The 15603-nt window shown below is 37.4% G+C and overlaps 1 protein-coding gene and 1 pseudogene across 1 annotated transcript; both read right to left on the reverse strand.

Annotated features, from left to right (window-relative positions):
* Positions 1-15603, reverse strand: part of LOC119530300 — an 89329-nt pseudogene that overhangs the window by 6138 nt on the left and 67588 nt on the right.
* LOC119529483 (pyrin domain-containing protein 3-like) lies at positions 11571-13831 on the reverse strand. Its single transcript, XM_037829924.1, has 2 exons — positions 13474-13831; positions 11571-11830 (listed from the first exon to the last, which is right to left on the reverse strand). The coding sequence occupies exons 1-2, from the start codon at positions 13708-13710 to the stop codon at positions 11795-11797; spliced, it is 273 nt and encodes a 90-aa protein (XP_037685852.1). The 5' UTR covers positions 13711-13831; the 3' UTR covers positions 11571-11794.

Consider the following 15603-nt stretch of genomic DNA (forward strand, 5'->3'; position numbering starts at 1 on the left):
GAAACATATGAACATCCCATACTGACCAGCAAAAAATAGTACACCTCAATCAACCATTCACAAGCAAAGAGGTCCAATCAGTCATCAAAAATCTTCCCACAAATAAATGCCCAGGGCCAGATGGTTTCACAGGGGAATTTGACCAAACCTTCCAAAAAGAACTGACACCAACCTTATTTAAAATCTTTCAAAACTTTGAAGAAAATGGAGCACTACCTAGCACATTTTATGAAGCTTGCATCACTCTAATACCAAAACCAGTTAAAAATGCTACAAGAAAGGAAAACTACAAGCCAATCTCCCTAATGAATATGGATGCAAAAATTCTCAACAAAATATGTGCAAATCAAATCCAAAGACAGAATAAAAAAATCATACACCATGACCAAGTGGGGTTCATCCTAGGCATGCAAGTATGGTTTGACATAAGGAAATCAATCAATGTATTAAAAAACATGAACAAATCAAAAGGGTAAAATCAAATGGTCATCTCAATAGATGCTGAAAAAGCATTTGGCAAAATCCAAAATCCTTTCTTGATAAAAACACTTCAAAAGGTAGGACTTGAAGGAAACTTCCTCAATATGGTAAAGAGAATATATAAAAAACGCACAGCCAGCATAGTACTCAATGGCAAGACTCTGAACACCTTCCCTCTAAGATCAGGAATGAGAAAAGATGCCTGCTGTCACCACTGTTATTCAACATTGTGCTAAAGGTGCTAGCCAGAGCAATCCAGCAAGAAAAAGAAAACAGCATCCATATCAGAAAGGAAGGTGTAAAACTGTCATTATTTGCAGATGATGTGATCTTATATCTGGAAAACCCTGATAAATCAATGACACAGATACTAGAGTTCATAAACAAATTTAGCAAATTAGCAGGTTAAAGATTAATGCATGTAAATCAGTAATGTTCCTATGCACTAGAAATCACCTAACTGAAGAGACACTGAAGAAAAAGATTCCATTTTCAATAGCAACTAAAAAAATCAAGTAGCTAGGAATAAACTTAACCAAAGATGTAAAAGACCTATACAAAGAAAACTATGTAACTTTACTAAAAGAAATAGAAAGGGATCTAACAAGATGAAAAAATTCCTTGTTCATGAGTAAGAATGCTAACTGTCATTAAGATGACAATTCTACCCAAACTCATCTACAGATTCAATGCAATCCCTATCACAATTCCAACAACCTACTTCACAGACCTGGAAAAGCTAGTAATCAAATTTATTTGGAAAGGGAAGATGCCTCAAATTGCTAAAAACATTCTAAAAAAGAAAAATGAAGTGGGTGGACTTACACTCCCTGACTTTGAAGCCTATTATAAAGCCACAGTAGTCAAAATAGCATGGTACTGACACAAAGATAGACATATTGATCAATGGAATTGAATTGAGAATTCAGAGACAGACCCCCAGGTCTACAGTTGACTGATCTTTGATAAGGCCCCCAAAGCCACTGAACAGGATCATAACAGTCTTTTCAACAAGTGGGTCTGGGAAAGTTGGATATCCATATCCAAAAGAAAGAAAGAGGACCCCTACCTCATAACCTACACAAAAATTAACTCAAAATAGGTTAAAAGCCTCAGCATATGAGACAGGACTGTAAAACTCCTAGAAGAAAACATAGGGAATCATCTTCAAAACCTTTTATTAGGAGGTCACTTCCTAGACCTTACACCCAAAGCATGAGCAACAAAAGAAAAAATAGATGAATTGGCACTCCTCAAACTTGGAAGTTTCTGTACCTCAAAGAAATTTGTCAAAAAGGTGAGGAGGCAGCTAACTCAATGGGAAAAATATTTGGAGACCATGTATCTGACAAAAGACTGATATCTTGCATACATAAAGAAATCCTACAACTCAATGACAGTAGCACCAACCACCCAATTTTAAAATGGGCAAAAGATATGAAAAGACAGTTCTCTGAAGATGAAATACAAGTGGCCAAAAAACACATGAAAAAACTTCTCAGCCCCACTAGCTATTATGGATATGCAAACTAAGACCACAATGAGATACTATCTCACACCAATTAGATTGGCTCCCGTTAAACAATTAGGAAAGTACAAATGCTGGAGAGGATGTGGAGAAACTAGAACTCTTATCCATTGTTGGTGGGACTGTATAATGGCTTAGCTGCTCTGGAAGGCAGTCTGCCAGTGCCTTAGAAAACTAGGTAAAGAGTTACCCTTCAATCCAGCAATCACACTTCTTGGTTTATACCTGGAAAGGCATATCTGCACATCAATATTCATAGCAATAATATTCACAGTTGCCAAGCAGTGGAAACAACTCAAATGTCCTTCAAAAGATGAGTGGATAAATGAAATGTAGTATATACACACAATGGAATACTAAGGGGCAGTAAGAAAGAATGATGTTGTGAAACATATCACAACATGGATGAACCTGGAAGACATAATGCTGAGCAAAATAAGCTGGCATGAAAAGACAAATATTATATGTTACCACTAATGTGAACACTGAAAAATGTAAAATAAATGGTTCACAATGTAGAATTTAGGGGATCTAGCAATAGATAGCGAATAGTGAAGGAGGAACAATAACCTAATAAGAACAGATAAGTTATCATGGGTAAATTTAACATTCTGGGAATGCTCAGGAATGGCTAATGTTTGTTAATTTTTGGTGGGTATGGTAGGAACAAGGTCACAGAAATGTAGTTATCTTAGGTTATCTGTTTTTCTTATTCCTTTGCTGGGTTATAGTCCATATATTTTCTTGGGTAGAGTAGGAACATCTTGGAAATAATGTAATTATTTTATGATATTCATTTTTTCGTATTCCTTTGTTTTGGTTTTGTTTGAAATGTATTTTTGTCTGTTCTTTTTAAATTATTTGATAAAATTAATTAAAAAAGATAAAAAAATACATAGAGCACCCCTGAGGAGCTGGGGGGAAAGGCAGTGGTGTTGGGCTTCCTCACCTCGATGGATGCTGATGTTCTCACAAACATCAAGGACTGGTAGTTTGATGTGCCAAACTCTCTACCATGGAACTTGCCCTTAAGAAGCCTGTTACTGCAGGGGAGAGTCTAGGCCTGCTTATCATTGTGCCTGAGTCTTCCCCCTGAATCCTTCTGTTACTCAGATGTGACCCTCTGTCTCTAGCTAAACCAACTTGCTGGGTGATATCACTGTCTTCCCAACTATATGGGATCTGACACTCAGGGGTGTAAATCTCCCTGGCAACATGGAATACAACTCCTGGGGAGGAATCTGGACCCAGCATCAAGGAAAGAAAACATCTTCTTGAACAAAATGGGAATGTGAAATGAAATGAGATAAAATTTCAGTGGCTGAGAGATTCCAAGTGGAGTCAAGAGTTCACTCTGATGGGCACTTTTATGCACAATATAGATAACTCCTTTTAGGTTTTAATGATTTGGAGTAACTGGTAGTAAATACCTGAAACTATCAAACTACAACCCAACAGCCTTGAAGCTTGAAGATGATTGTATAACAATGTAGCTTACAAGGGGTGACAATGTGATTTTGAAAGCCTTGTGGATCACACTCACTTTTATCCAGCATATGCATGGATGAGTAGAAAAATGGGGGCAAAAACTAAAGGAAAAATTGGGTGGGGGGACAATTTGGGTATTCTTTTTTTTACTCTTCCTCTTTTATTCTTATTTTCACTTTTTCTGGTACAAGGAAAATGTTCAAAAAATAGATTGGGGTTATGAATGAACAACTGTATGATGGTAATGTGAACAATTGATTATATACTTTGGATGATTGTATGGTGTGTGAACAAATCATAATGAAAATAGAAATAAAAAAGTAACACTTTACTAAATTAATGAAGAAATTAGAAAGAGCTTGGAATGCTCAAGCAGAAAAGACCAATTGCCGTTTTTTAGTAAATATGTAATAGAATCACCATGAATTAAGGAGACAGAAATTGATTAGAATACTATAGAGAAAATAATAGAGAACAAAGAAAAATATTTCAACTTTAGGAAACTGAAACCCATAGCCCTGAAATAGATAGTAGTAGAGAATAAAATTTGGAGCCAAAAGTTGTTCTAATGAATAATGAAAAAGAGAATTCTGATGAGAAAAATTGAATTATTTATTATCCTGGATTTGAAGTGTTATCATGATACACTACAACCTAGGGAAAAATACATAATATGATTCATAAGGCCATATCACAATTTCTGAATTATAAAGATACTTTTTCCCAGTCTGAAAAAAAACAAATAAACCTTAAGAAGAGAACATGGATGGGCAGTCCTCAAAATTCTAAAGTGGGGAGTTCTGGAAAGATGGTGGATATGGAAAGAAAGAATTTATTCCTCCACAAAATGCCTGGAGAACAAACAAAGTCTGTCAAAAGCAGTAGTTATAGGATATAGGAGACCAGGGAAGGACCATTACAACATTTATGGAAGAGCTGGATGAAGAAAGGGAAAAACTGCAATAGAGAAACTGCGATAGAGAAACTGCAGTGAATTACTGAACTCAGCCACAGCTCTCAGTGCCCGTCCTCCATCCTTGAGCCTGGAAACTTTGGTTCTCTGCAGTTCTCTCCCAGATGGCTGCTGGAGACTAGTAGGGACAGGGAAACATTCCCCTCAAGATCAGAGAGGGATACAGCACAACTATGATCCAACTGTTGGCTAGGAAATTGATCGCCTTGTTCCACAGCCCTGGTCCTTTCCAAGCAAGAGACCAGGATGCTCCTGGCAGCATTATTTCCACATAGAAAGAAGCTTTGGTTAGTATCTCAACTCTTCAATGGCTCCTGGTGCAACTCCCAATCCTTGAGGCTGACAACTTCTTGTTGACCCTGTTCTTACCTAGCTGGCAGCTGTGGAGTGTGAGAGTCAGGGAACCCCACTACCTGGGAACAGAGAAGGATATGGCACAGTTATGATACAATTATTGGCCAATGAAATTGGATTCTGTGCCCCTGAAGCCTTTGTCCTTTCTGGGCAGGTGTCCAAAAAACCTCAGTGTTATTATTTCCACACACTTCAGAAGCAGAGGGGACAGAGGGCTAAAAAAATATATACCTTTGTAGGGATTGGGGAATACATTGCAGATGAGCTGCATCTGCTGGGAAGACTGGGAAGGTGCAATATTGGGAAACTGCTTTCCTGACCCTCTCCCCAGAGCTCTTTGGAATTGATCTCCCTGCATGAGATCCCAGCCCTGTTTTGGCTGAGAAACACTGAGGCAACAATTTCAAAAGAAGACATTTAACACCATCCAAACCAACAATAAAATCTTAGACAAAAGAGAAAAATGAACTTTCAAAATAATATTGTCAAGATTGTCAGATGCCCAGACACCAGCAAAAAATTACAAGACATACTAAAAAATAAGATATGGCCAAGTCAAATGATCAAATGAAAAGGTCAGAGGAGATACAGAATTTGGAACAACTATCAAAGTTCAAATAAATCTATACAAATTCAAAGATACAGCAAAAAAAGAAAAGGATATTAAAAGACACTAGGAGAACATAAAGAATTTGAAAGAATACCTAGAAAAATAACATATGTTATGGAAATGAAGCACAGTGTTGATGAAATTAAATATACACTAGAGACACAACAGCAGATATGAAGAGGCAGAAGAAAGGATCAGTGTGCTAGAAGACAGAGCAACAGAATTTGAATAGACAAAAGAACAAATGGAAAAGAAAATGGAAAAAATTGAGTAAGGTCTTAGGGAGATGTTTGACAACACAAAGTGCACAAGAATATGCTCATAGGTGTCCCAGAAGGAGAAGAAAAGGGTAAAAGGCCAAGAAGAATATCTGAGCAAACAATGGCTGAAAATTTCCCAAACCAATAAAAGACATAAAAATGTAAATTTGAGCAACTCAATGTACTCTAAACAGAATAAATCCAAATAGACCCACCCCAAGACACATACTAATCAGACTGTGAAATGCCAAAGAGAATAAAAGAATTCTGAAAGCAGCAAGAGAAAAGTAATTCACCACATACAAGTGAAGCTGCATAAGACTTGTGCTGATTTCACATTAGATACCATGGAGTTGAGAAAGCAGTGGTATGATAAATATAAGAAAATGAAAGAGAAAAATTGCTAGGCAAGTATTCTTTATCCAGAAAAGCTGTCCTTCAAAAATGAGGGAGAGTTTAAAATATTCAGAAGCTAAGAGAGTTCATCAAAGAGACCTGCCCTACAATAATATAGGGAGTTCTACTGGATAAAAAGAAAAGACAGGAGAGAGGGGCTTGAAGATGACTATACAAATGAAGATTATTAGTGATGATAAGTATAAGATAATAAGAGAGAAAAAACTATATCTGAAAAATAAAAGCCAAAGGATAAATGGTTGATGAAAGTACTGCTTGTAAGTAATAACATTAATTGTTAATGGATTAAACTCCCCAATCAAAAGACACAGATTGGCAGTATGGATAAAAAAATATTACCCATTTATATGCTGTTTACAAGAGAATCATTTTAGACCCAAAGATATAAATAGGTTGAAAGTGAAAGGATGACAAAGATATTCCAGGCAAGTAATAAACAAACAAAACAACAACAATAACAAAAGAAAAAACTGAGGTAATGATACTATTGCCAGGCAAAATAGACTTTAAATGAAAAAATATATAAGAGACTAAGAAGTACAAAGTATATTAATAAAATCAGCAATTCTCCAAGAAGAAATAAGAATCATAAGTATATATGCACCAAATCAGATGTCCAAAGTATATGAGGAAAAACACTGACAAATTGAAGGGAGAATTAGACAACTCCACAATAGTAGTGAAATACTTCAACACATCATTCTCTTCAATAGCTAGAACATATAAACAGAGATTCAGTTAGGAACAGAGAACCTACATAATATGATGAATTAATCAGACCTAAAAGACATGTGTAGAATATTGCAACCCAAAAAGCAGTATATACATTCTTCTGAAGTGCTTACGGAACATTCTCCCAGGATAGAAAACAAGCTGGGGCACAAAACTAGTCTTAATAAATATAAAAAAGGTTAAAATAATACAAAGTGCTTTCTATGATCATAATGGAATGAAGCAGGAAATAAAATGCAGAGAAATGGAAAATTCACAAATATGGGTTAAACAAAACACTCTTAACAATAAAAGGTAAAAACAGCAATAGCAAGAGAAATCAGTAAATATCTCTAGATGAATGAAAAGAAAAATACATGCCAAAATTTCTGGGATACAGCAAAGGCAGTGCTGAGAAGGAAATTTATAGCACTAAACACCTACATTAAAAGGAAGTGAGAACTAAAATGAGAGATATAACTGAACACCAAGAGAACCTAGGGAAAGAACAGAAAACTAATCCAAAAGCAAGCAGAAGGAAAGAAACAACAAACATTAGAGCAGAAATAAATGCAGAGAAATTTCAAGAAACAATAGAAAGAACCAATAAAACCAAAATTTCATTCTTTGAGATCAAAAAATTTGACAAATCCTTAGCTAGATTGACCAAGATAAAAACAGGGAAGATACAAATAAAATCAGACATGAGAAGGGGACATTACTATGGACCCTGAAGAAATATAAAAGATCTTAATAGGATGCTATGAATAACTGTATGCCAACAAAATGGACAACAAGATGAAATGGACAATGTCCTAAAACACACAATCAACAGTAACTCGAGAAGATATAGAAGGCCACAACAAGCCATCACAAGTAAAGTGATTGAATCAGTCTTCAAGCATGTCCTAACAAAGAAAAGCTCAGGACAAAATGGCTTCATGGGTATATTTTATCAAGAATTCCAAGCAGAATTAGCACCAATCCTGCTCAAACTCTTCCAAAAAAAGTTGAAGAAGAGGGAACAGTCCCCAATTCATTCTATGTAGCTGACATCACCCTAATACCTAAGCCTGAGAAAGATATTACAAGAAAAGAAAACTACAGACCAGTCAGTCTAATGAAAGTAGATGCAAAAATCCTCCACAAATTATTATAAATTGCATCCAATAACACATTAAAAGAATTATATACCATACCCAAGTGGGTTTTATCTCAGGTATGAAGGGTAGTTCAACACAAGAAAATCAATTAATGTAATTCATGACATCAACAAATTGAAAGGGAAATACCACATGATCATCTTGATTGATGCAGAATAGGCATTTGTCAAAATCAACAACACTCTCTTGATAAAAACCCTTCAAAAAGTAGGTATCATAGGAGCTTCCTCAACATTTTAAAAGATATGTATGAAAAACCCACAGCTAACATCATACTGAATGACGAGAGTCTGAAAGCTTTCCCTGTAAGATCAGGAACAAGACAAAGATGCCAACTGTCAACACTGTTATCCAACATTGTGCTAGAAGTTCTAACTAGAGCAATTAGGTAAGAAAGAACAAAAGGCACCAAATTGGAAAGCAATAAATAAAAGTTTCCCCATTTGCAGATGACATTATCCTATATTTAGAAAGCCTGAAAAACTACAACAATCTAGTAGAGTTAATAAATGAATTAGGCAAGGTGGCAGCATAGAAGATCCACTTGCAAAAAGCAGCAATATTTCTATACACCAATAAAGAGCTATAAAAGGTGGTTATTATGAAAGAGGTTCATTTACAATAGCAAATAAAAGAATCAAATATCTAGGAATAAACTTAACCATGAATGTAAAGGATCTGTACAAAGCAAATTATCAAACATTGCTAAAAGAAATCAAAGAAGGCCTACATAAATGGAAGGACATTCCATATTCACGGATTGGAAGATGAGATGTCATCAAGATGTCAATTCTACCTGTGCTGGTTTGGATACATTATGCCCCTCCAAGAAATAGCCATGATTTTTTAATCCAATCTTGTGGGATATTTGAATTAGGTTGTTTCCATGGAGATGTGACACACCCTACTGTGGGTTATAACTTTGATTAGATTATTTTAATGGAGGTGTGGCCTTGTCCATTCAGTCTGGGTCTTGATTAGCTTGCTGGAGCCCTATAAGATCTGAGAGAGAAAGAGCTCAGTGCTGCAGCTGAGAGAGACATTTTGGAGATGATTGTTGAAAGCAGAGTTTTGCTAGCCCAGATTTTGCCTGGGAGAGTCATTTTAAAACCAGAACAGATTTTGGTACCAGGAGTGCAGTGCTTCTGAATTTGCAAATACCAAACATGTTGGAATGGCTTTTTAAATGGATAAGGGGAAGTTTCTGAAAGAATTGTGAGGAGCTTGATAGAAAAGCCCTAGCTGGCTTTGAAGAGACTGTTGGTAGAAATATGGACTCCAAAGATAGCTCTGATGAGGCCTTGAACAGAAATGTTGAATATGTCATTGCAAACTGGAAGAAAGGTGATCCTTGTTTTAAAGTGGCAGAGAATCTGGCAAAATTGAGCTCTACTGTTGGATGAAAGGCAGAATTTGAAAGCAATGAGCTGGGATACTTGGCTGAAGAGATTTTGACACTAAATATTGAAAGTGTGGCCTGGCTTCTCCTTGCAGCTTACAATAAAATGCAAGAGGAGAGGGATAAGCTGAGAGATGAATTCTTGGGTAAAAAGAATCCAGAAATTGATGGTCTGGAAAACCTTGGGCTTCCAGAAAGTGAAACTTCAAAAGCTACAGCCCCACATGAGGATTTATCGAAACATGGAAAGAGAAAGCCATTTCAGTACAAGCTAGGATTGGAGATGGAGTAATCCAGAAAGGATTTGTGGAAACCCCTTGTCTAATGCTTTTGACCTGTGTGCTTCATGTGAAGCCAAATTTTTTTTTTGCAAGATCTATATAAACAGAGCCACTGCCAGACTGGACAGGAGGGGATGGAGAAGGGACAAATTGAAGGGAAAATGACTTCAAATGTGGAACCGTGGAAGCTAAGGTCTGAAGCCAAGAAATCTCAGGCAAGGAGACCAGAGAAACACATGCTTATGGAAAGGGTGAGTTTATCCCTGAGGTAGATGGTGGATCTTCTGCCTGGATGCTCAGGAAAATTGCTGCCACCCCAGGGCTCAAGACTATGGGACACATTTCCCAGGGATTGAGGAGAGTAGAGCCATCACTGCACAGTTTGGAGAGGGGAGAGGTTTTGCCCCAGAGAGACAGAACCCAGGTGGCACCCAGATGCTTGAGGATGGTGGGGCAGAGAAGAAGGTGGACTCCTCAATGTGCGGATATGTTAGAGCACTCACTCCAGCATTTGTAAAGAAAAGGGCTGCTGTGAAAGCCTTTTGAAAGGGTTGGACTCCCATTCTCTCAAGCCCCAAGACTCAGACTTTGAAGTCTAGTGAACTATGGCCTGTGGGTCTTAGGAACTGTTTTGATCCTGTGAACCTTGTTTTCCTTTCACATTCTCCCTTTGACAATGAAAATGTTTATCCTATGACTGTCCCTCCTTTTTATATTGGAAGCAGGTAACTTGTTCTAGGTTTCACATGTACACAGCTAAAAGGGAATTTTGCATTAGGACAGATCAAAACTGTAACTGATTTTGATAAGATCCTGCCCTTACCTGTTGTTACTGAAATGATTTACATTTTCATGATATTGTGATGGGATGAATGTATTTTGTATATGGAAAGATCATGACTTTTTTGGGATCCTGGGGGTGGAATGTGCCATTTTGGATTGTTATGTCCCACAAAATGGCATGTTCTTTGAAGCAATCTTGTGGGGGCAGATATATTAGTTTTGATTAGGTTGGAATCCTTTGACTGAATATTTCAATGAATATATGACTCAATCAACTTGGGCAAGACCTTTGATTGGATAATTTCCATGGATGTGTTATCCCACCCATTTAGAGTGGGTCTCTTAATTGAATAACTGGAGTCCTATAAAAGAATTCACAGACAGAAGGAGGTGCTACAGCCAACAGAGACACTTTGAAGAATGCACGGGAGCTGAGAGTGAAGCTGGAACACAACCTGGGATCAGCAGATGCCTGCTATGTGCCTTCCCAGCTAGCAGAGGTTTCCAGATGCCACAGGCCTTCCTTCAGTGAAGGTATACTTGTGTTGATGCCTCATTTGGACATTTTCCTGGCCTCCAGAACTTTGTAACCAAATAAACCCTCTTTATAAAAGTCAATTCATTCCTGGTATTTTGCTTAATGGCAGCATTAGCAAATAGGAACAACTTTAAGAACTGTCATATAAGTAATACAAATTGTGAATAATATTACTTCCATAGTAGTGATTTAAATGACAATTACTAAATTTAAAATGCATAGGTAAAAATAATGACCCAAAATGTTATATACATACAACGTATTAATTCTCTTAGGGAATTCTTTAAGAGGAAAAATTAAGAATAAAGAGATCTATCTAAAATTCAATAAAGCTTACAGTTTCATTTGAATTTTTCCATTAAATCAAATGATATTATTTTGCTGACAGGGCAACGCTGAAATGAGACACAGACACAAAGTTATGATTTAAGGGAGCAGGGGACCCACAGCATCATGTGCCAAGTAGGTGCTGATGCACCTGTGCTCCAGTTATTTATTCATTTGTTACACAAAGCTAAACTATGCTACGTGATCAAAAGCATTCAGGGTCTCTCAGATATTAATCTTTACATCCTGCTGTGAATAAGAAGGAACAATCTGGGGTCAATGGTTAACACTGCTATCATAGTCACAAGACACACATCTTTACACGGCATGCCTACAATGGTGTTCCATGTAGGTTTGTGACCCAGCATTCCAGGTCACCACCCCAGACATGGTCTAAGTGACATGAAAATCTTGTTTCCCCACATGTCCCCCTTTTTGTTTCTTCAATGCAGACAGGATGGACCAAGTAGCTTCTTTCTGCTTTAGATCTGAGAGAGTTTTTCTTGTGCATCTGAGGACTAAACAAAGACATAAGATGATTAACAAAATTAGGAGAATACTACCCAGGAACCCACCACCAAAGGATTTAACCCATACTATAGGATTTAATTTTTCAAAGCCATTGGCAATACCTTGCATTGTCTCTGATCCTGATAGAACATTAAGATTAGCATTTTGGACATTATCTACTGTTTCTTGCAATTTTAAAATATCCATGGTAAGATTACCATGATGTCTGATTAAATGTCTCTTGACTCTATCCCATGTAAAATGGTTGTCGTTATATTTTTGGGGAGTGACACAAAATGTTGATGTGTTCCAATCACACTGTAACTTAAACCGGTATCTTAAGTTCTCAACTTCCTCCCCTACAAGGAGAACAGCATTCTCTAGATGTATGAGACAAGCATTAACTTCTTTGTCAATTTGTAACTGTTCCCCCCATGCTTTACTCGCATTTCTATGCCATTTTTGAACAAATGCTGTAGTTTGAATAGATTGATGTAGCACTGTTCCTGCAACAGCGGCTGTGGTTGCAATAGCTATTATGCCAATCAGAAATGCTATTAACTGTCCAAGAAATCTCTTTGTTCTTTTATATACTTTTTCTAAAATTTTTAGTAACATAAGCATATCAGGTGATGATTCCCAAGATCTGTGCTGTGAAACAGGGAGCCACAGGCCTTTGCATCATCTAAGAATTACAATAGTAATATTTTTAGAGTCTATGGTGTTATTCAAGCAAGTGTAAAGTGAACAACTTCTATTCTCCATACAATTGATTTCCTTAGTAATAATATTAATAGTGAGATTTCCTACCCAAAAGACATAAGGATCTCTAACACAGGCTTGTATTCCAAAATTATCTATTTTTGTAAAATTTAGAGTATAATTAATCTTAATTGTATAATTCCCATTCCATCTGGAAATGTTATGCAAACTAATGGGGAGCCTCCAAAGCGTATCTTGAGCATAGGAATTATTTAAAGTAGGTTTGGGTGGGGACCAGCCAATGCCGTGCCAAATAATAGGATATCTTGCTGGGGTTTGAATACTATAAGAATGATTATAATTATGAACTTCCCATTTTAGTCTCTTGTAATCAGAGCACTTTGCATTAGTGCAATTCTGTACTGTATACCCCTTAGGAGACCAGTTGGTTACAATTCCATAGGAACCATTCTGCACTAACACTCCACTAACTGCTCTACAATTATTCCAATATACCCTTTGCATTTCTGGTGACCAGTGTTTTGGTATGTAACAAATAGGGCATTGTGGAGCATGGTCCTGAATAATAATATTTTCATTGTAGGCAAAACTATAACCAGATATTAGGAACAAGGATGCTTTGGAGACATTATCTCACTTTGGTATGACTGATAACCATGCTTGCCAAGTCAGGGCCAGGCATCCTTCACCCCTGTCCAACACACAAAGGTAAATGTGTAAAAGCTAATGATTGAGAATAGTTCTTTCCTTCCTCCTCAGGAATCTGAGGAAGTCTTTCATCAATTGGAGGAGGCAGCCAAGTACCATTGCTAAAATATACAGTGGGAGAGGGATGATCCCATTCTACAGGCTATAGCAATGGAGGATTAGGAATGTAAGCCCAATAGGTATAATTTCCAGAATGAGCACATGCCAGAGATATACTCACAGCAATAGCAATTAAAGCTAACATTGCCGCCATCAGGTTAGGACCTGTCATAGGCAGCTGAGCTTGCTGAACTTGTTTTTCAGCATCCTGACACAGCTTTTTTATCTGTCCCCAAGTTGGGTGTTGGGCTTCCCTAGTTCCGGGTGTTGGCCTGATCACTGTCATCTTCAGTGTCAGACCCTGGAACTGCCTCGCCGGTGGCTCGATGTCCCACAGGAATTTTCTTGTTGGCTCCATGGTACGTCTTCAGTCATCGGGCTGGTATCCAAATTGGAGTTCGTCCATCACCTGGGGAAACACAAGCATAACCTCGTCCCCATGTTAGTAATTTTCCCATTGTCCATTCATTGGTTAACATATCCTTCCACCATATGGGAGGTGCTTTCTGAGAGCTATGGTTTGGTGTTTTTTCAGTTGGGAAATGCCATTCTGCGGCAGTGCCACCCAGTTTCTCATAAAAATTTAAAAAATTTAAAGTAAATAAGGCTTTTGATTATCTCTCATGGGGATTTCCATCATCTTCCCCTTTTTGTTTTCACAACATAGTTTTTAATGTACTATTGCCACGTTCAACAATTGCCTGTCCTTGAGGATTATAAGGAATACCAGTAGTATGACGGATGCCCGAAGTTGTAGTAAAACTAGCAAATTTTGCAGATGTATAGGCTGGGCCATTATCACTTTTTAAAGCATGGGGCAAGCCCATAGAGGCAAAACAGGCAAAGAGGTGAGCTCGAACATGATGAAATGTTTCACCTTTTTGTGCAGTGGCCTAAAGAAAGCTAGAGTATGTATCAATGCTGACATGAACAGCGGCTAAGCGGCCAAAGGAAGGGATATGAGTAACATCCATTTGCCATAAATCATTAGGGGCTAAACCGTGAGGGTTGACACCAGGCTCCTGTAATGGAGGAGCAGTGAGAAGCTGACAATTTGGACAGGAAGAGACAATATCTTTAGCTTGTGCTCTAGTAAGGGGAAATCGAGACAGTAGTCCCTGTACATTAAGATGAGTAAGTGAGTGAAAGTGAGAAGCTTCTGAAATAACATAGCAATAATTTATCTGCAGCAGCATTGCCAGCTGCTAGAGGGCCTGGGAAATTGGTATGAGAATGAATATGGGTGATGTAAAAGGGAGTGATACGAGTATGCACAACTGATTGTAGCTCAAGAAAAAGGTTAAATAAACAAGGAGGCAACTGTTGCTTAATAGTTGCCATTTCAATTTTACTAGTTACATGAACAACATAGGCAGAATCAGATAAAATATTAATGGCTTCAGGAAAATCTGCTAAAATAGCTATTACTACAGCCAGTTCAGCTTGCTGTGCAGAGAAATGAGGAAGATTTAAAACTTTGGACTTAGGGCCAGTATAGGCAGCTTGACCTTTAGATGATCCATTTGTGAACACAATGGGAGTGTTAATTAAAGGTTCACAAGAAGTATATTTTGGCAGTATCCTTTGTGTACGGTGAATAAATTGGAAAAGGTCATTTTTTGGATAATGATTATCCAGCTGGCCAACATAGTTAACAAGAGCAATTTGCTAAGCTAGATGTTGTTGCAAAATAACTGAGAGTTCTTTAGCTGTTACTGGAAGTACAATGAGGCAGAAGTTAAAACCATTAAGTTGCTTTGATCTTTTTCTTGCTTGAGCAACCAAGGTGGCTAGAAGATCTAAATAAGAGGATATGGATTTTACTGAAGAATTAGGCAAAAATAGCCATTCTACAAGTTTTTCATTTTGCAAAAGCAAACCTGTGGGGGATTCTGGAGTAGAAAAGCTAAGGAAAGACAAAGTTTGAGTGGGATCAATGCGGGATATCTGAGCTTGTTGAAGTTTAGCTTCTACTAATTGTATAATTCCTTCTCTGCAGCTGAAGTTAAAGATCTAGGGCTGTTTAATTTAGAATCCCCACAAAGGAGAGAAAATAGGTTGGAGAACTTATAGTTAGCTATGCCTACTTTGGGGCGAAGCCAATTTATAACCCCTAGTAATTTTTGTAATTCATTTAAGGTGGTAACAGCATTTCTGCGGAGTTGTACTTTTTGGGGTTGAATTGTAAGTCTGTTAACAGTGGAGCCCAAATATTGTACTGGTAAAGTGCGTTGCACCTTGTCAGCAGCAA

The sequence above is a fragment of the Choloepus didactylus genome, chromosome 3 (assembly GCF_015220235.1).
Source record: "Choloepus didactylus isolate mChoDid1 chromosome 3, mChoDid1.pri, whole genome shotgun sequence".
Classification (NCBI taxonomy): Eukaryota; Metazoa; Chordata; class Mammalia; order Pilosa; family Megalonychidae; genus Choloepus; species Choloepus didactylus.

Bases quoted from the DNA above. Each gene is read 5' to 3' on its own strand.
- LOC119529483 (XM_037829924.1), bottom strand. From the start codon at position 13,710: ATGGAGCCAACAAGAAAATTCCTGTGGGACATCGAGCCACCGGCGAGG. The intron at 11,831-13,473 runs GTGAGTATATCT...GTCTTTGTTTAG, and splicing joins TAGCTTTAATTGCTATTGCT to TCCTCAGATGCACAAGAAAA.